The following is a 22,039-nucleotide window of genomic DNA, read 5'->3' on the forward strand; positions in this document are numbered from 1 at the left end:
TCTGACTCCCTGCTCTTCACCCACCGCACTGGCCGTCCTATAGAGCCTTAAGGCTTGCAAAGTACTTTACATATATTATCCCATTCTATCCTCACAAACACTGGGAAGCAGGTGCTGTTATAATAGCATTAACCCCATTTTACAGATGGAGAAACTGAGGTAGACAGGTCAAGTGACCAAGATCACAGCTAGTATACCTCAGGGTTGGCTCTTGGGACACCGTGTGTGTGTATACAATACGATACTTAATATGCCAACCCTGAAATGGCATTCATAAATGTAGACTGCTCTATTAATGTTCTCACGCATCTTCAAACCTTTAGATTTTTTTTAATTCCTGAATTCCATTCCCGATGGTTCTTGAATCCACCATAAGTGGAAGCAAAAGAACATTGCCCTTACCTATTGCCTCAGAGCGAGCTGTGAGCTTGGTGGGTGTCTTGGACCAGGAGAGTTAGAGGGAATGATGAGTCCTCGTTCAGAGGGGCTTAGCGTCCAGAACAGGACAGAGGCTGGTCCTGCCAGTCTGGGTCCTGGGAAGGATTGTCCTTTGGATGGGGACAGCCCCAAGATGGAGAGATGACTGGATGCCATCCCCTACGGTCATCAGTGGGAGGAAGTGAGGATGTTGAGTTTGAAGAACGTACCTAAGGGAGATGGAGTAGGTGCCTCCAAGTAGCCGAAAGACTGCCATAGGGACAAGGATTAATGTTGGGGTGCTCAGCCCCAAAGGGAAAGAGAAGGAAGAGTAATGGTTCCTGCAGAAGGGCAGATGCCAGTTCAATGTAAGGAAAAGCTTGCTTACAAGGGAGACTGGGCTAGCCCGGAAGGAAGTGAGCTACCCTGACCAGCAGAGGCTGGATGACTGCCAGGGGATGCCACAGAGGGCATTGCTGGGAGGATTCTGGTGGAACTAGACCCTGGGGCTCCCTTCCAGCCCAGAAGTTCTGGGACTCATCATGGCACCGCCATCATTCTGAATCAGCGATAACCCAGGTCTCTTTCATCTCGCCTCTCCTCTTTATTTTGTAATGGTTTAATCCCTACTACAATAAGCAGCCCCCCCATATGCCGATGAAGGATTAATATTATGAATTCTATTTTATGTTATACTGTGGATAGAATTAATACAGGAACTTGAAAATGGAAATGGAATGATCTTCAGTGTACATATTGGGAGTATACGTGTGGGTGTCTGTGTGTGTGTGTGTTTCTCTCACCTGGCTTTAATCATACTTAACGTACATTTTTAAAGTGGCCTCTTTTGTTCATAGGGTTTGGCTTCTTAGAGTTCCAGATGCTACAACGGAGGTGGGGAACCTGTAGCCTTAAGGCCACATGTGCAGGTACCCCACCCCTGCTCTAGAAGCTTCCGTTCCATCCTCCTTATGATAAAGACAGCAAGCATGGAATTTGTGTTGCACGTGCCAAAGAACAATGGGTAACTAAGGGGCAGACAGAAACTGCCTTCTCGTTACTGAAAAGCCTTCCATAGTTGCCTAGTTGCCTGAACCACTGGCATCTGGACAGTAGGACCAATCACAATCAACCACTGTTAATTGGATGGCTAGGCTGGCTTTCCACATAATGCTTTGTCTTGGAGACCTTTCAAACTTCCAGTGAATGCTCATTATAATACAGCATGCCTCGTATTATGTATACACCAGCATCGCTCGTAATAATACAGATTGATACCAGCATCTCATTGTGCTACAGATTTAGGAAGAGAATTAAAATGCTCGGGGTTTAAGCTAGCCTTTTCTTTTGCAACTCAGAATAATCCTAGGAGATGAGTAAAGTCTAAATGCCATTTAGACTATAGAGATACTAATGTGATTACACTAAAATATATTTTAAATAATATTCAATTTAAAATAATATTGGTTTAAAATTTTGCCATATTTAATGGGCATTATATATCATTTGAATGTACATATTGCACCAATATTCATTAAAATAATATACAGTTTTCCAAAAAAACTATTTCCTTCCTGTGGAATGTGCCCAATATAATTTAGTACAGAAGGAAAAAACAAAGTTAGAAAAAGGAGGGTGACTTTTGTCTCCATTAAATACTGGACATGACAAAAGCTGGAAACTCACAAATCACTGGAAGAGGAAAGAGACTCCTTCAGGAATTAGTAGTCTCTGCATCAGAATGAGATATGAACTTGGTTTGAGAAAATTTGGTAGATAAAAAGTATTGACCAGATTCAAGATTCAACCCAGGACACTAGAGTTTCATGAAGAAACCATAGGAGTGTCTGAACTATGGCAGCCTTGTGGTCCAGCTAGAATTCATTCATTCATTCATTCACTTATTCATTCATTCATTCACTCAGTAAGCATTTATTCAAGGCCCACTAGATTCCAGGCATGACGTGCTTTATCTCACAATGGCAGAAGGGGTACCAACTCTAGTTAGCCAATAAGAAGGACCATCTCTGCCCACTGGAGCAGCCGAATCTTGTTGTGTTTGATATGTAGTAAGACCCTGCATGCTAAGGTTACTCCTTGATCCTGGCATCCATCTAACTGGAGGCAGAGCTAATCTCCCCCCTGGGTACCGCACAAAGCACTTTGCTAGTATCCAGCAAGGCCCTCCTCAGTGACAGGAGCCTAGGAAAATGGATAAACATAAATTTCCACATGCAAATCGATGTTTGCAAAACACGGCAAGTTCAACATTCGAATTGCCCTCTCAAAGAGCAGAGGGTTTTATCATTCAGAGTCACCCATAAATGTTAAACTGTCATCCACTTAAACTAGTAAAGTCATCGACTTTCAGAAAGGGCTTGCCTTTGAACTGCATTTCTTCAGTGCTCAAAAGCAAGCATGCAGACAAATCCACCTACCAGATGTTTCCCAGTTCTCTCATGTCTTTTCCAGCCAGCTTTCTCAGAAATATTGATGTTAATTATAGAACCACATATGTTGATATGAAAAAATATACCTACATTTTTACATCTATTGGTTAGTTTCCTGGGGAAAACGCTGGAAGGAAGCTACCTTCTGGTAAATAAATTAATTACAGATTGAGTTGATTTTTATGCTGAAAAAAAGATATTTTCTTCTCATTAATGTAACCCCCCAAAGATCATTTGCTTTCCTATGTTAAGACAGGTACATGAGCGATGTATGAAGGACAAAATGTATCCCTGCTGGTGGCAGGGTGATCTTTTCCTCAATATTTTATGTCACAATGAGCAAGTTATTTAAGAGTTAAATAATATTCTTAGAGGAAAAGCTCCCTCCCCCAAGAAAGTTAATTCACTTTCTAATTTATTGTTACATGAATCCTAACCCTATACTTGTAAACTATAGATAAAAAAATCTGCATTTAGGTTGAAGGCTCCTAGATCTCAAGCTGAAAGAAAGCTCAGAGACCATTAAGTCTGGTGAATCACACTGACTCCCTTGTTTGACTGTCCCCATGAATTTTTAAATGGAAATGCAGGCTAACATTCAGGGTACTCAAAGTAGACCAAATAAAACTTATTTTTTTAAATTTGATATTGTTCATTGAAAGAGACTTCTACTTGTGTTCCTTTATTGCCTAGGAAGCTGGCTCTGATTGGAAAACCAAGAGTGTTTATTGACCATGACATTGGACTTGGATGATGGCTTTGAGTAGAGTAGAACTATCCAGCATTGCCTGCCAAATCGGGGGAAAGGAGAGGGAGAGGACCAGACAGAGCAATGGAGACAGAGACAGACTGACAAACAGAGAGAGGGGAGAGGGGAATAATCCAAAGTAATGATCCTCTAATTCTCCCCTTCTCCTCCTGGATGGGAAATCATGACAACGGAGAGATTCTTGACTTTGTCTCCTGAAGTGACTGTGAGATGGTGGACAGTGCAAAGCCTTTAATTTGAGGTGGTTGTCTCTCAAAGTGGCCATTAACAAGGCATTGTCATGTCTAAATCTGCCCCACACCAGGGTTTCACAGGAGTCTTAGCCAGGACTGTCTATATCAGGCTTTAAAACAGAAGTTACACCTTTAATCTGAGTGGCTTTTATTTTTTTAACCTCAAATGCAGTTCAAAAGTATGTTCTTTCCTTCTATGATCCTGGCCCCATCTTTTGGGGGACAGAGTTAATAGATTTGGGTCAATAGGTGATGGTCTTAAAGCTTCCAGGGACCTTGGAGACCATGTAGTCTACCCCCCCCATTTACAGTTGGGGAAACTGAGTCTCAGAGAAGTTAAATTATTTGCCCTGGGTCAGGCACTAGTAAGTGTCAGAGGTGGAATCTGAACCCAGATCCTGCTGACAACAAGCTGAGATGATGTACTCTCTACCACATTGGCAAGAGGAACGTGCTTACATTTCATCTCCTTTCTAAGACATGGTTACAGCCTCAGCCAATCATCTAATTACAGTCCCTGAGTTCCCTTCATTCTATTCCCTGTGGGATACCTGCCAACCCCTCCCATTTATGCCCAATGTTGCACTCATCCCCTTCCTACCAAAACCTGCCTCTCCCTTCACATTGATGACACCCCCATCCTCCCCATCAGTCAGTCTCAAATCCTTGGAGGTGTCTTTGACTCTTCCTCTATGTCTCCCTTTGGATCCAATCCTGTCCATTCCTCCTTTTCCTCTTATGCCTGCCTCTCCACTCATGTTTAGCCCCTTACCAAGCTTCTCCCTTTTCTTTCTTAGTCCTGGTCCTGTGGTCTCATCACTATAGGTCATTCCTGGTGGGGACCTTCCTCCAACAATCCGGGTGCATCCCTGCCCAGCCATTGGGAGCCCTAGAAAACTTCCTGGGTCTCAGAGAGGTCAAGCAACTGATCCCTGGGTTTTCTGTCTCCAAGATCATGTGTCTGTTTACTCGCTTCACTATCTCCCTCCTCGTCCACATTGCTGTGATACCCCCTCATTGTTGCTGCTGCCTCCAGGGGCCGGCCCTCCCCTAAGTACACCCCCTTTCTATCATTTATAAAGCACTTAGTCAGCAAATGCTGACTCCTCTTCCTAGATGAAAGGGAAAAGGGAGCTGGGATAGAAACTGCAGAGCCCAAAGCAAGATGGTATTTGGAGGACAGAGAAGACACGAGTATATCTGTAGGCAGAAGAGAAAAGGGCATGGAAGATGCAGGAGATCTCTTTGCTGTGGAGTTACTGAGGCCGGATTCTGAATATGGAAGCCTAGATACAATGTCTGACTTGGTTCATATATTGGATAGGTTTGATAAACACTTTTTTCTCTTTTTTATTCTTTGTTATATGCCTGTGGTTCTCTGGGAGGTGTGTGTGGAGGGGGGAGGAGTGTTAAATTAGATAATATAAAAATAAAATATATTATTAACATTTTTAAAAGAAAAGAGCACAGGATTAGACGTCAAAAGACCTGGATTCAAATCCCTTTGCTTCCAGTTATTAGGTTTGTTATCTCAGAAAAGATGTTTCAACTCAGCCTCGGTTTCCCTCCTCTGTAGAGACATTAAGGTTGATGCTGCCAACTCATGGACCGTTTGGAGGAAAGTGTCCACTAACCATGGCGTGTTGTATCAATGTGAGCTATGAAGGGGGTCAGGAGGAAGGTGGGGGCTTGTCCTTAAAATACCGAATATACAGCAGCATCTTCCCATTAGACCCCTGGGGGTTTTTAAGTCCAAAGGGGGCTGAGAAACAGACAGCTTCAACCATCCATGAATTCGTTTTTCCGGCCAAGTTACTTTTGGAAAGCTGTGTTCGGCTGATTTCCGCAGCTACCCGCGCGTCTATATTTCTCCCGAAGGGGGTGATAATTATTTATATTTTGTTTTCAGAGAGGAAGAAAGGGGAAGAAAGGCAAAAAGGAGAAGGACCTGACCCCTGACAGGTAAAGAATGCGCCCGTTCTGAGCGGCAGCAACGCCGCGGTGGCCGGAGTCCCTGCTGAGAGTCAGATCTCCGACCATGCCCTCTCTGAGGCCATTCTCCTCCTTTTTCCTGATGGATTGTAGGCTCTCTTGTATTTACAATTCTGTCTAATCCTAAGCCTCCATTTTACAGATGAGGAAACTGAGGTCCGTATCAGGAAACTGACTTGCCCAAGATCATACGGGGGTCAGTAGCAAAGCCAGAACTTGAACCCAGCTCCTTGGCTTCCAAATTTAATGATCTTCCCACTCTTACCACATTGTATCCCAGCAAGGAAACTAGAGCGGGGTGATGGAAGGAGCTCTGGGTGGGGGTCGGAGAACCTGGGTTTGGATCCCAGCCCTGCCCTTAGCCTGTGTGTGACCTCAGGGATGGCAGTCCATGGGCCTCCTTTTCCCTCCTGTTTTAACAACAACAACAAACATGATGGGGATTTTTATTAATATTACAAAAAGTATGTGAAGAAGAGGTGGGAACTGTTTCACTCATCATGGCGAGCTATCAGGATTTAGCATTTACCGCCAAGTACCTGGCAGACATGCCCTGGCTGCTAGAATTATCCGTCAGAGTTCCAGGATATTTCATGGTTCAACTGGTGACGGACCCCTTCCCACTATACAGACCTCAAAATAGCCCCGGAGAACTCGGCCAAAAATCTGTCCCGGGGCCAGAACATTCTCCAGAATTGCCTGCTCAGCCACAGCGCCGTGACATTGATCCAGAAAAGGACGAGGTTTGTCCCTATCGCCATCACCCTAAGTCCTCATAATCTTGGAGGAATGTGGAAGGAAAAGCTTTCAAAGTCCAGTCACCCAGCCAAGGAGTTCAGAGGCCCGCGGGACCAGGAGGAGCCCACAGGGTACGGGCTTCCATCCTCATGCTTTCATTCTGCTATCCCCAGCCCTTAGCCCAGGGCCTGGCACCTAGTAGTGCTTAAAAGTCAGCTAATAAATGTTTATTGAGCACCTACTGGGTGCCAGGCCCTGGGCTAAGGGCTGGGGATACAAAGAAAGACAAAGGACAGTCCTCGATCTCAGGGAGCTCCCAGTCTAGTGAGGGCCACGACAGGCAAACGTCTCTGTACCGACAAGCTACAGACAGGATAAACTGGAGATCGCCTCAGCAGGGCGGCCCAGGTTTAAGAGATATTGAGAAGTAATACCTAATAAATGCTCGTTAACTTGACTTATAAGTCCCTGGCTCTTCACAAGTCATCTCCCCCATTAGACTGTGCGCTTCTTGAGGCCAGGGACTGCCTTTGGTCTTTTACTGTCCCCAGCACTTAGCCAGTGCCTGGCACTAAAACCTGTGTTTTATCCCGTCGGTGATGGTCTGCAAATGATTTAAAAATAAAAGACTAACGGCTGGAGTGCAGATTGGCTCAGGACCCTTTCTATCTGAATTCTGTGAAAAATGCTAAAAGAATGAGACGAATGATGTTGAAAAAGCCCAGAAGAATGATCTAATAGTGATACTAATAATTTTCGCTTATAGATAGACCTTTGCAAAATGCTTTACGTCACATGGTCATCTGTGAGCCTCCTGGCAAGCCCGTAAGGCATTTTGAAAATGAGGAGATTGAGGTTCCAAGTTCAGAGAGTTTTCCGCAGTTATTCAGCTCATAAGTGCCGAAGGGCAGCCAGGTGGTGCCATAGTGCATAGAGCACGGGGTGGGGGTCAGGAAGACTCAGCTTCCCAAGTTCAAATCCACCTCAGATACTTACTAGCTGTGTGACCCTGGGCAAGTCCGTGCACCCTGTTTGCCTCAGTTTCCTCATCTGTCAAATGAGCCGGAGAAGGAAAGGGCAAACCCCTCCAGGATCTTTGCCACAAAAACCCCAAAGAGAGTCATGAAGTGTGAGACACAACCGAAAACGAACCGTACAAAGTGGCCAGAGGTGGGATTTTAAACCCAGAGTCTCCGAAGTCCAAACCTTTCAAATCCAACCCTCCCTCTACCATGCCCCGCTGCAACTATCTGCAAATGAAGGGGTTAGTCTACACCAGCATGGGGTCCTAGAGAGTGAGCTAGAACTGACCTCCATGGCCATCTAGACCAGCCCTCCCTCCCCATTTTACCCCAGAGAAGTTAATGACTTGCATGTGTCACACAAGGAGTAAATATAAGAGCTGAGATTTGAACCCAGGTCCTTGGGCTTCCTATCACTCATGCATCTGGCCACACTCTAAGGTCTCTTCCAGCTCCCAGTATGTGATCCTGTGACCTTGATTAAGATTAGTGGAATAAAACGAGACAGTGGAGGTGACAGTATTCTGGAGAGTATAAAATGCTCTACAAATCGTGTCCCTAGCATAGGGGGCAGCCATCTCCCAGAAGTCACAGTCTTTCTGTGCTTTCTTAGGACCACTGTGTTTGGGCGGGTTTTTTGTTTGTTTTACAAAAAGGCAGCCCCACGTGTGTGGACTCAGGAGCTGCATTTCAATTAAGAATGAACCAACAGGAAGGAAGGAAACATGCCTTTATTAAGTACTCACTATGTACCAGTAAATTTCAGATAATTGAGTGGAAGTGAATTAAAAAACATTTCTATTTTTCAAGCTTCAGTAGAAATGCTTTAATGTTCTTGAATAAAAATAACTTAAAATACACATTGTCTTTTAAGATAAAAATGACTTGTTAGCTCTTCAACATTGAAAATGGATCATGCAGCTGAAATACTTCTGTGATCATTTTAAACAAAGTTCACTAATAAAATTATTTTTAAATGACTATTTTGAATGTAAAAGATACTCTCATTGAAAAACAAGGTCAAGACACACCCCCTCATCTGCTATTATTGGGTGTGCCCCTGAGGCCTTCATGGGAACACAATAAAAGGCTGTCAGACAACATTTTAAAGTAAACTATGAAATGTTCCCAGACCCATATTCCCAGCACCTTAAAGTGCTCCAGAAGGGGCGGCAATCTTTACTGCTCCAGGGCAGGTCACCCTGGTTCCCAGCCATACATCATGAAGTCTTACCAAATTCTTTGAAACTAGGGGACCAAACAGACATAGTGGAAATTTGCTAAAAAAAAAAAAAAGAAGAAGAAAGAAAAAATCGTTGACCTGAGCCAAATATAATGTTGAAAGTGTTATTATCTAGTGACAGTCCACTAGGAGGCACCAGAGAGCATGGAGCACTGGTTCTGGAGCCAAGAAGCCCTGAGTTCAAGCCAAGACTCAGACATTTCCTAGTTATATGACATTCTCTCCCTCTAATGGAAACCAGAAGAAACATGGACGCTGGAGCTCAATGGGAGGATGACTCCCAGATTCTCCTTGGAGAGAAAGAAGCCACTTTTCAGGTTTGTGTGGGGCCAAAGAGAAACATAATTTAATGGGACATTGGGACTATAGTTGACCTTTCAAGGTTCACAAGAGACCAAGCAACCACCACCACCATGAGGATAATTGTGACTCATATGCCAAAATGCGTTGAGGAGGATAAAGAGGCTGAGAAATCCCATGAAGAGTATTTCAAAGTTTGTGAAAGCACGTCGACATGTACATTGATCTGTAGTGACTTCAGTGTCCACTGGTGGCTATGAGGGAAAATGGCGGAACATTCGTGAAAGGATGCGGTTGAGAATTAAGGGATGGAGAGTCCAAAGACTCACCAGCTGCTCAGAAGTCTCCTGCCTGTGCGTCGTGAAACTTTTCTTCAAGAAGGAGGTTTGAAGGTAGTAGACATAGGCAGCATTATACAACATTACAACAAAAAACGAGAATCGTTATGGCTTAGACCGAAAAGTGAGAACTTACTGATGTGAAGTCACTTGAGAACTAGCTCTAAATTAAAAACTAAACCAAACATGAGATGATAATTCTGGATGTGATAAGAACAACTCCCATCTGACAATCCAAATAAGCCAAACATGGGGAAAGGATCAAAGAAAGGACATTGATTCTGATTATTTCCATTTCCTAGAGAAGTTAAATTGATGTAAAGCAGTTGTCACAATGAGAAGACTAAAAGCCAAAAAAGCAGCTAAGTGGCATAAGAAGTAGATTCCTGGGTCTGAAACCAGGAAGATCTGAGTTCAAATCCTGCCTTAAACATTTTAGCTGTGCGATCTAGAGCACGTCACTAAACTTTTTTTTCCTCTCAGTTTTCCTTCTCAGTAAAATGAGGATGACAATAGCACCTGCCTCATGGGGTTGTTATGACTATCCAATGAGATGACTTATGTGACCTTAAAGCACGATGTGAATGCTAACTGGGGCTGCTGCTGTTGCTGTTAAAAGAACAACATTTTTAAAAAATAAACGCCGCCTTAGCTATCAAACACTTCCTTCTCTGCCGGGCAGAGTGACCAAGCTACGGACAATGCCAGGGAGGTCACAAACTCATTCTCAAGTTGTCAGGGAGGAGGATGGAGTCACCTTGCAGAGCATCAAAGAGCAGTGACTTTTGGAGGCATGAGCTCCACGTGAGCCGTGTCATCCCAGAGCAGAAGCAAATGAACCGAGGAGAAAGAGTAAAAGTAGACCTTTTTTATAAGGAACAAATTTACCTCCATTTTCAGAAAAATCTGTTTTCCTCATTTAATGATATGTAACCACCATGTTTGAAATCCCAACACATGAGTACCTGATATATCGTAGAAGGAAGTAAGAAAGGCATCCAGGATAATGAAGTTGGGATGAGCAGCTGGACCACACCAACTGTATGCAGAAAATAGCTGGGCTGGAGGCAGGAGAGCTTTGAAAACACTGAAGGGTGTATTCCCAATATGTATGAAACATCAGCAAGCACCCCAAAAAATTTAAAATGTAGTGGATGCTATTATTACAAAAAATCAAGGCAAGCAAGAAGATATCAGTGAACTTTTAACCAATATGCTGACTTTCTCATCACTGTGTCCTTATGAGAATCATCTATACATATATTGAGGGTATCCTTGATGAAAATACAAGAAGGGAGCAGAACACCTTTAATGAGGGATTCTCTCCAGGAGAGCACACCTTCCCAGTCACACCGTGGACTGAAAGATGCCAAGAGTGCAGGGTTCCTCTCTACTTATTGTTTGTTAGTTTTCTAAAAAAATAAGTCAGGAAAGCAAGACACATCTTTAAATCCTTCATCCTGACATGTGTCTCTTGTGCACGTGTGAAAGTCATGTAAAATTATAACAGCGTGCATTTCCAAAGTACTCTAAGTTTGTAAAGTATATCATGTGTTTTCATATGATCCTCACAAAAACACTGGGAGCAAGGCACTACTATTATAATGACGCTGACTTACTCAGGGTTACAGGGCTAGCTATTAAGTGGCTGAGGCAGGATTTGAGGACAGGTCTTTGACACCAAGTCTCACACTGTACCCACCACACCAGCTAGCTGATCTAACTTCAAACCAGGCAGCAAACAAGGAGGTAGATGCCTGCTACCCTGTCAACTACAGACAGAGAGGTTGCCCTGGGCAAAGGCACGATGGAAGAGGCATCTCCTATACACAGGTCCTCCGGCTGAGGTATCTTTGAGGCTAAGGTATCATTGACACCAAGCCCCAGAATATCACAGCTCCTCCTATAGGAGATCCACAACCACTTAAAAGAGATTGGCCTAACAATCCACAAAGGGAGAGCCAAGTGGATGAAGAATGTTTATTACACAGAGGATTGCAACTAAGTTGAGCTGGTCCAGCAGTACATATTTGGAGACAGACATTGAAGGTGGATAATAGACAGGCTGTGGAACTGGATAGGAAGAAGAAGGAGCAGGGAGGCAGATGCCTGGATTGCATTTAGGAAGTGGTATAGAACTTCCAGTCCTCCAAAACTACACACACACACACACACACACACACACACACACACCCCTTTTCAATGTTGATATTCTGCCATTAATGCTATCACATTACTACTCATAGAATATATGACTCTCCAGCAGATCAACATTGTACATGACCCAGTGGACCATGGAGAAGTATGTGGTAGACACAAATAAGCTTACAAAGAGCCCCAGTGATGGCCCCTGTGCAAGATATGGGACAAAGGGCACCTCCCAGGAAACTCATGAGGCTCCTGTGTGTGTGGTCTTCCCCAACTAGAATAGGGGCTCTTGCAGAGCAGAGGCAGACCTATTGCTGTTGCTGCTCCTGCTGCTGTTGCTAAGTTGTAAATCCCAAGGTTTGCCCCCTAATAAGCTTATAATAAATGTTTTTCTACTCCATGATTAAGAATCTCAGAAGGTGCTACCCATTGGTATTTTATCTGGAACTGTCTACATTTCTGGGCCCCCCAAGCCCAGATAATTTCATTCATTATATAAAAGGGGTGGCTTTTACATCTATTTGTTCTTAATTGATATAAATCACAAGGGTGCTGGCTACATGCCCATGAGCCTTTCACAAAGGAAATGGTTTGGACGTCTCTAAACTAGGAAACCCATCCTCACATCTTCTGAAAACTGAGTCACGCCTCCAGCCTGAAATTAGAATTAGAAGTGTTCCATATGCAAGCCTAGGTCGCTCACAGGGATCATCGTTCTTTTAAACAACCGACCTAAGTGCAGTGTGTGATAAATATACACATAAATATATACATAAATAAATTTCAGGAAGGATTGATGACCTACCGCTGATTGCAAGGAGCTAATTGAATATATAATTATGGGCTCAGAGTGTTGCCGTTATTGAGTAATTTTTAATATCTAATTGTTTCCTAATGAAGATTGATGAAAGGGTAGATTGTGGGAATCATGATTGATTTCCTGTTACCTGGTGATGTCATTCTTGCTAATGGCAAACATCAGATAGACATTTGGAGGTGACAAGGTGTCATTTTAAAAGCCCAATGGGATAACGGCATTGCAGAGATATTGACGGGGTCAACACAGCTAGAAGGTTCCCTTTGAAAAAGACATGGTTCGAGGTATGTGCAATCATTGCTCTTGCCTGTGGCCACGCTGTCCTAACCTAGACCTCCATGTAACCATTTGCTCATTTGATTTGTAGGACCCTGGATTCCCTATATAAGGAACTGGTAGAAGAAGAATTACTGATAAGACCCTTGAAAGTCCAGCTCTCTGAATACATCGGTAAAGTATATTCTAAGTAATCTCAGGACAGGCTAGGGGAACAAGAGCTTCCTGTGTTATCAAGGGTCCCATTTCCTCCAACAGCAAGAATCCTGTTAGACCACTGTGTCCAGTCCCTTAGGCCATGTTTGTGAACCACCAAATGTGTACGAGGTGAAGGGGACATCTGGGGAGAAAAAAGAAAAACACGCATTTCTCTGGATGTGGGTATAGCATCACTGATCACTGAGTGGCAATAGCATATGTGAGTGCTACAGTACAAAACTCTTTAAAGGGAAGCTTGATTTTAGATTGATGGGTGGGCTTCCCCTAATTAGATGTCTCCAAGCAGAGGCTGGATGACCAGTTACCAACAAGGGTGTTCTTGGTCAGGTGGGTGTGGGACGAGCTAGCCACAGAGAGCCCTCTCCACCCTAACATCCTATGAATCTATGGGGAGGGCAAAATGTAGAGGAAGTGACAGGAGTTGGGGCTGAGAAATGCCCTTACATTTCCCCTGTTTCTAAACTGTCATTGGTTCCTCCTTGGATGCTCCTTCCAAAAAGGGTGTATCACAACTACCTGGCTTCACAAAGCCTCCTTTGCCCCGTCTGGCCAAAAAGACAAAACTCCCTCACACCCACAGGAAGGATGCTTTATTATTATCCTTATGGGTTCAAAGGAGGAAAATAGAATTTCCTGTTTGAACTCAGAGAATTTGACGCAGGTTCAGGGACAGAGTCAAGGTGGAGACGGTTCAAGAGTTTATCCAAGCTGAAAACAACATACCAACCTTTTCTTATGACTCAAAAATGCTTTTTTTAAAAAAAAAATAAGATTTATAATTTTTATAAACCATTATACTTAGTTTTAGCCATCATTCAAAACCTAATTAATATTTACTAATTAGCAATGGCCATCATTCAGTAATTACCACATTAGGATGAAAATTTGATTTTCTGTAGGATGGTTTTTGTTTTATTCTTTTTTTATATTTATATTTAGTATAAAAGACTGAGATAGTAATTTTCCAGAAATGTTGCATTTTTGTAGATTTCCTGCTTAATTTATTTAATATAAAGAATAAATATCTGTAAGTAATATGTACAAGAAAATCCTGAAAAAATGCCAGGCAGTTTCTTTGTAGAATGGGATTAAATTATTTAAAAAGTATATGGAAGAGGCAATATCTTGAAGGGGTGAAAAATCAAAGGAAGGTAAATTTTTCCTCTCAGGCTTTAAAAATATATTATAAAGTAGTTATCATCTAAAGCAGAGATTTCCAAATTTTCAAAAACTTACTCAGCACCCCCTAGAAATCTACTTTCCTTAGCCCTTTAGTGATTTTTTTTAAATTTGCATCATTTCAAAAATACATATTTTTAAATGATGCATCTTAAATTTAATAATTTATTGTAATTGTGTGGGGTTTTTTCCTGCATTGAAATTTTGTTGATACAATATTGTATCGTGTAACCATATAGTATCATATTGTACACAAGTCATTACATGCACATATTCCTGCCAGTGCATGCTGGCCTTCTCAACAAAGCATGGCATGCTTGCCTACCAGCACTTGTTTGTTAAGACCTGTTGGCGAACTTGATCAGTCATAATTTGCATTTTGTGTGTTTATTTGGAAAAAAAAGGTAATCACTACAACTTTAACTCTTACACAACAGATGAAACATGTACAGTTTTCCAAATTTTTCTTGTCTTCTTTCCTTATGCTTCCACTGCCTCCTTATTTTTATTTAATACCCCCCAATTGCACTGGAGGCTACCACAGCCCTGCTGGCTGTTCAACCACCCCAGCCAGGGGGGTGATATCATTCACTTTGGGAACCTATGAAAACTAAATGGCATTGGACCCCCCAAAAAAGTGGAGAGGAGAGGGAAAATAAGTAAGCAGAAATAAAAGTGCTAAAATTCAGTACTTGTAGGGTTTTGAAGAAACAAGTACATTCATACATTGCTGGTGGAAATGCAGATGAGTAGAACATTTTTAAAGACAAATCTCTCAGTACCTAACAAGAATACAAAATCTTCATATCCTTTGTACACATAACTCTATAATAATTCTTTGGGGAAATTCAGACTAAGAAGTATGGGAAACTATCAAGAATTAAATTTTGAAGACTCAGAAATGATTCATGGAATCTCTAGAGAGAGTGACATGGATGCACAGGAAACTCATCAACCAATATCAGTTTTTTGAAGGATATCTACAGAAGATGAAAAGAAAGGCAGAAAGAAAGAGTGCTTATGTCCAGCAGAATCCTTAAGAATAATGGCCAGAGTGCATAGCTGAGAATCAGCTGAGTTTGACTAAGAAAGCCAAGAATAAGAAAAAGGAGGGCGGGGAGGAGGAGGAGGAATAAGAGGGATGGGACACCTGGTTGGGGCAGATGGGACAGGCACAATGCTCGGTGCTGAGAGGACAGAGTTGTCGCTCTTGTTCTTCCCCCAAGAGAAGATGCTCTTCGAACTTGAAAGGACGGAGCAAAAATGGCTCAGAGAGGTAAAAGCCGAGATGAGGAGGGAAAGAGAGAGCACCTAGCCAGCTGCCTTCAGTCCCTTCAGGTCACCTGAACCAGAGGAATCACATCTTAGGGCATCGAAAGCAATAACCAGTGTGACTATTGAGATATAGCCAATGGTCAATAAGAGGACCTAGAGAAAGGGAAAGGTCTTAAAAGGTTGGAGAAGGACAGATGTCAGGGAAGGGTTTGGGGCAGGGGGGTGATAATGAAGTCAGATAGACCAGGGAGGGTGGTTGTAAATCTTGGCTAAATGCTGCAATCTGTTATTTTGTGATTGCTTACTTTTTATTTATAAACATGCCTAGAAAATATTATGTAATACAAATATATTACCAATACTAAGTGAATGGTATATAAATGTAATATAAGTGAACGTGTTACAAAATATATCATATAAATATATTACAAAGTATTATTTTTGTTAATAGCTTTTGTTTTTCCATCACCTTCACTTCTGACTATCTCTGTCCTCCTTCCCTCACCTCTCTAACAAGCCTAATGGCGTGTGCATTGTTCCTTCTCATTCCCCCAAGAAGTCGCTCATTTTTCCCAAGGGAAGGAAGTGTATTTGCTTTAGCAGCTACCATCAGAGATATGACTAGCAAACATTTAGAAAAGGGAGTGATAATCACTTCATCCACAGCAAACTAACCTCATTTCCGGTTTTGGTGACGGCAGTCACCAATCCTGGTATTTCCAGAGAAAGCCATTGGTATAATTCACTGGGATTTTATCCCAGGGCTGGATAAAGTCACCATTATTCTTGTAGAGAACAAGGAGGGGTGGGGATGAGATAAGTGTACAGTCATATGAACTGTGTAGTCAGACCCAAGATAGTCATTAATAACACACACACACACACACACACACACACACACACACACACACACATTTATAATTGGAAAGACAGAGAACATGAGGTGCCAGAGGCTGGAGATCAGGAAGGGCATCATGGAGAAGGTGGCACTTGAGGACTAAAGGAGTCCAGGGAGCAGAAATAAGAAGAAAGCCCTTCAGGCCTGGGGAGCAGCTGCCACAAAGTCATGGAGTACAGGGTGTGACCCCAGGGCATGGGGGAGAGGTATGAGAAATGGTGGAAAGGCCAATTTGATTGGACCCTAGAGTGTATGGAGGGGGGAGTCAGACATAATAAACACACACTGTGTCTACATCAAAGGAAACGTACCCACACAGAGATGGCAGAACTATCAGAGAGCAGGATAGGATTTTGTGGACACAACTAACAATATTATGGACATATTATGTATAATGAACTTGCAGTGTAAATAATCTGTACATGTATGTATATATACATACAGACATAGATACATGCACACACACATACATATATGTAAATGCGTATTTTGGCTTATTGTTCAAATTTAAATATATACATACATATATAAATGTCATATTTTTAAATTTTCTATAAAAATAGAAAAAATGAATTTGTCCGAAAAATAGATTGTCTGAAAGCCAAAATCTATGATTTCGCCCAGTCTCTCCATCATCCCTCTGAGACTTCTAATCAGGTCACTTAAAATCGCACAGACACTTTGAGCCACTCAAAGTACAGATGATGAAGCTTGCCTTACAATAGATTTTAGGCTCAAACACGCTCCCTGTTATCGTAACTAAGCCGCAGGATCTCCTTCGCCGTGGAGGAGCGGCCCAAACCTCTCCCATTTGGCCCTTCAGCATTTCCAGAAAATTATCTGTGCCTGAAATGAAAGTCCCTGTCATAACACTGCAGAGATGTCATTGCAAGCACGTCCACTTCAGATGCTGCATGTGGGGATTGCAGCCCAGATGTGAAGGGAGTTGATGGGAAATTGTCAGCAGACCTTTTGGCACCGTGTATTGGCCCGTCCCCCAAAGTCACTGGGCCCCTTGGTCCGCAGTCCTCGCCCAAGGATGCAGAGCCTGGTGCTGTTTGCGTCTCTGCCTCCAAGGAAATTTCCCACCCTTCTTCTCAGAGCAAGAGATTTAGGAAGTGCTTCAGCTTCTGCCCTGTCTCCTTTCCTCATTTTCTTGTCAGTGGAGGAGAGTGAAAGAACAAGAGGGTGTTTTACCAGCTTTTCTGAAGAGAAGATGTCCTCTCTGGCCTTGGACTCCTTTTCTGGACTTGTGTCAGTTCTTTCCCTCGTTGTACTGTTTTTACTACCTCTTCTTGGCTTGCTTTGATGGTCTCTTCCCTTAACTGTTCTCCTTTTCTTCTTCCTTCTCTGGCAAGAATGTCTGGTCGATAAGCAAGGAGTGCGTGCTCTCTGGCCCCTGAAGCCGGGTGGTGAAGGACTCAGTGGTCCAAGCACAGTGTGATGAATTGCAGGAATCCGATTTCAACAAGCTCGCCCTGGCTTGGCACAGCGCCCGGGACTGCTAGCGTCCCTTCTCTCCAGCCAAACAAACAGGAAAAACAGTACACCCCCTAATTTAACTGGCTACCATTTAAGAAAAATCAGTTAGTTTCTGCAAAATATGGTGCATCTGGGCATTAATATAGATATATTGAAGAAAGCAAATTGGGGTCACTTTCATATGACCCTTAATGTCATGTTTACTGGCAATAAATGCTAGCCATAATGGTCGCTTCAGCATGTCTTCCTACTCGGGTGAAGGCAAAATTAACCAGGCTCCTATTCATTACATCCTCATTAAAGAGCTGGGCTAGCCAGAGTGATAATGAAAGCTTGTCATGATTACTGCACTGTCCCCACCAACGCCATCTATCCCCCTCTCAAGGACATCTCTGTCACGCAGATACAGTAAAAGGGTGGCTGGTACAACTACAGAAATCACCAGCTGATTTATTTAAATAGCAAAACAAACCCTTCATTTCCCTTCAAATTGCTAAGCCCTCAAAGTTTTCTTACACTCATAGTATTGTATAAAAAAGTCTTCCAAGTATCTGTAACACCCAAGGCTCACCCAAATCCCCACTTTCTATTAAGAGAATGGGCAGTTGAAAAGGAATCAAAATATAGGGGACTCATTCACTTTCTTTTTTATTATCGGTTCATGTCCCACTCAGAAAGGAATCATGTGAACATGCAAAGGTTTTGAAACATCCATCCTTGTGACAAATGAAGACAGCCAAACTAATTTTCTTGGTGACCTTATCTAAATTAGTCAGAAAATATCAGTTAGGATTTATGACTAGTTACAATTAAGCCCTGTGATATCTTCTAATTAAACTGGTAAAGATTTATTCCTATATTATGCCTTTGATATTCATTTAAAAATTATAAAATGAATGGGACATTTCTACTTCTCCTATGTTCTGGTCAGACTCTACCCCATTTCATCCCCCCAAGTCCCCATTTCCATTAAATCACTCACTTAGTTTTTTTTTAGGTCTGCAAATGTTAGCCATCAGCCAGAGAAAATGCTGTTTATGCTGAACCAAGAAGGCTGATGTTTCACCATCCGGGTCATTTGTTCCTTGTTTATGGTTAATTCTTTAGAACCCTGACCCTCAGAGGTGGCAGCCTGGAATTTAGAAGAGTGTCCATGGCAAATCTGCTCTAAGGCTGACAGCCGATGTGACTGGCCTGGCTGGCTTGCCAAAGTGAACGGTCGCATTTCTCTCTTTACGAGATTTTTCAAGCGGTGCTCGTGTTTTAGGAGTCCCCTCTGAGTGTGCTGTATTCTGTAGGAATAGATCTTTGCCATTCATTAGCTCTCTTTTCTCCCCACAGGTGAGTTCTGTTACCTGGGAACTACCCTGCGCCATGTCGCGATAGAACCAATGCCGTCGCTCTCTGACGTGAGACAGCTCGTCACCTTGTACGGGATTCTCCCATTAGGTAATAAAGAAAGGAAACTGACTTGCAGACCAAGTCCAGTGATTTTCCTCCTGTGTGTAAATATGTACGTCTGCACACTCAGGCATGTATACACATGCACACACTATTTCGTGCTTTGACAATGCCTAACTGATTGTTGCCGAAAGCCCTTTGCAGATTTCTGTTTTCCAATGAAGTGTTGGGAGGGAAGGCACGGTTTCACCTGAGCAGTGAATAAAAGGCCCACAAAAGCCATGGACACGTATCCCATTTCTAGTCCATCCCTGTTTGCATGGGAACCATTTTGAGCTATGAGACATAAAGGAAATCACCGGGGAAAGATAATAACCCAAACAAGCACCAGGGCTGAAAATTAATGAAATTGGGGAAGGGGCGAGGGCAACAACTTGCCAGTTGTAAGAAGACTGTGGTTATTGGGGTCTAAAGAATACAAACGTCAAAGAATTATTCAAAGTCCATTTGAGAATGCTGAAGCAACATCCTTTAACTACTTTGCAAGCTTCAAGTGCCCTCCTCTACACTGATTAAATGTCATTTTCTAGGCATACTACTCTAGGGTTTTTGACTCAGGCACAGAGGATGGGTTATGGGTTGGACTCGTAAGGGACCAGCATTTTCCATGGCAGCGTATTGTGCATCTCTGAATAACCTTTATGTAATGATAGCTTTAATCAGGGATGGTAGGACCTCCATCCCATAAGGCAATGATGACACTGAGACCCAGGTCCCAGCCTTGGCCAGCCCTGTCCTCTGGCAACATGAGTTTGGGTGGCAGGTGTGTCCTTGGTAACAGGCAAAGAGTATTCACTCTGGAGTGAGAGGCCCTGGGTTCAAATCCTACCTCTGTCACTAACTGTAGTCACTTTGGGTAAATTGCTTTCCCACTTGGGGACTCCATTTAGTGCTCATCTTTTAAATGAAGGTGTTGGTCTGGAGGGCTTCTAAGGCCTCTTTCAGCTCCAGATCTATAAGCCTATGGTCTTTCCATGAGAATTCCTTTAATTTCCCTTCCAAGTAAGATGGCGGCCATGGGGGTGGCATGGCATTTCCCTCTTGATTTGATCCTGGAGACACGTTCCACAAAATGTCATTAACTCCACAAGGAACGCAGAATCTGGCTTTTCACTTTTTGTCCTCTGAAGCAAATGGAACTTTGAGTTAAAATACCTGTGAGTAAAAGTAGTAATAGTGCACCCTCCCAGAGTCCCCATGCAGCAGACTAAGCGACAGGAAGTGTAGGAACCCTCTAGACTAAACCACGAGCATCTGTTCACCACGAGAGGAAGGCCCGTTGGTGCCTGGCCTTTCAACTAGTCCTCATTTTATATGTTTCTAATGTATAAATAGTTTATGCAATTAAAATGTGTTTATAAGCAAACCTTGGGGTATCTGGATTAAGTTTCCTTGGCTGAAGATTTAATCCCATTATAAAAACGAGTGGGTTTGTTGGTCACATTTTAAAAGCACAGATCGTACACGTCCATGTATTTGATCACCATTGTCAGGAATGACAAAATAACCCTTGCTTGAAGTAACAAAGGGTATTGGATGCCAGTGAGCTGACAGACACTCAGGAAAATGCTCCTCATCAGAACTGCCCACAGAAGGCCAGTCTAAGACGAGCCTTAGTGCTCCCAGGGGTCACAGAAATGGACTCTCGAAGTCCCTAGTCTCTTTCAGTGGATAGAAAATCTCCCCAGTACATCTCTGGAGCTGACTTATCCTCCTGGGACCCCAGGAACAAACTCATTAGGAAAAAAGTTGGTTATTAAGCGATTCACGCATAACTAGTGGTGCTATTCAATGGTCTGTGGCTTTAAGAAATCAGCAGGACTTCTAAAAGCAAGATGAAGTAAAAGTGGTCCAAGAGCTTTTATGGATGGAAGTTGATCAACCACCAGAACCAGATTACCCAAGCAGTGCATTAAAAACAATGCTTCTGTCCTGCAGTGGACCTGTGATCCCATCAATCAGAAATCCCTCCACTGAGGAAGATTGTAACTCATCCATCCAGCCCTTCTCATCCTGTGCCGCTTTTGCCCATGTCCTTCCATAAATCCTCCCTGGCATCTTTCTTCTAGGTCTCTTGACATTACACTGAACAGTAGGGGTTGCCCATCTCTTTCTTCACTCTCACTATATGAATGGCCCATCTTCTACTAGCTATATTTCTTTGATAATATCTTTGATGCTATGTTGGATTGTGTGTGTGTGTAAGAGAGAAAGAGGGAGAGGGAGAGGGAGAGGGAGAGAGAGAGAGAGAGAGAGTATGTGTGTGTGTGAGAGAGAGAGGGAGAGAGAGAGAGAGAGAGAGAGAGAGTGAGAGAGTGAGAGTGAGAGATAGAGAGAGAGAGAGAGAGAGAGAGAGAGAGAGAGTGAGAGAGAGAGAGAGTATGTGTGTGTGTGAGAGAGAGAGAGGGAGAGAGAGAGAGAGAGGGAGAGAGAGAAAGAGAGAGGGAGAGAGAGAGAGAGAGAGAAAGAGAGAGAGAGAGAGTATGTGTGAGAGAGAGAGAGAGAGTGTGTGTGTGTGTGTGTGAGAGAGAGAGAGAGTGTGTGTGTGTGTGTGTGTGAGAGAGAGAGAGAGGGGGAGAGAGAGAGAGAGAGAGAGAGAGAGAGAGAGAGAGAGAGAGAGAGAGAGAGAAAGAGAGAGGGAGAGAGAAAGAGGGAGAGAGAAACATGGAGGGAGGGAGGGAGGGGAGAGGGGAGGGGAGGGGTTCATCACTGGTTACTCGCTGTATCTTGTGTTGCCCTTGGAGTGGCCACAGTTTAAATTCCACTGAGACAGTGGTAATCC

General features: G+C 43.1%; 1 protein-coding gene across 1 annotated transcript in view; it reads left to right on the forward strand.

The window, feature by feature from the left end:
• The window catches only part of IQCA1 (IQ motif containing with AAA domain 1), a 241,362-nt gene that overhangs the window by 198,805 nt on the left and 20,518 nt on the right, over positions 1–22,039 (forward strand). Inside the window, exons 15-17 of the mRNA XM_036766788.1 lie at positions 5,779–5,831; positions 12,835–12,917; positions 19,138–19,283. Of these exons, the coding sequence (XP_036622683.1) occupies positions 5,779–5,831; positions 12,835–12,917; positions 19,138–19,283 (282 nt within the window). The remainder of the gene's footprint in view (positions 1–5,778; positions 5,832–12,834; positions 12,918–19,137; positions 19,284–22,039) is intronic.

The sequence above is a fragment of the Trichosurus vulpecula genome, chromosome 7 (assembly GCF_011100635.1).
Source record: "Trichosurus vulpecula isolate mTriVul1 chromosome 7, mTriVul1.pri, whole genome shotgun sequence".
Lineage (NCBI taxonomy): Eukaryota > Metazoa > Chordata > Mammalia > Diprotodontia > Phalangeridae > Trichosurus > Trichosurus vulpecula.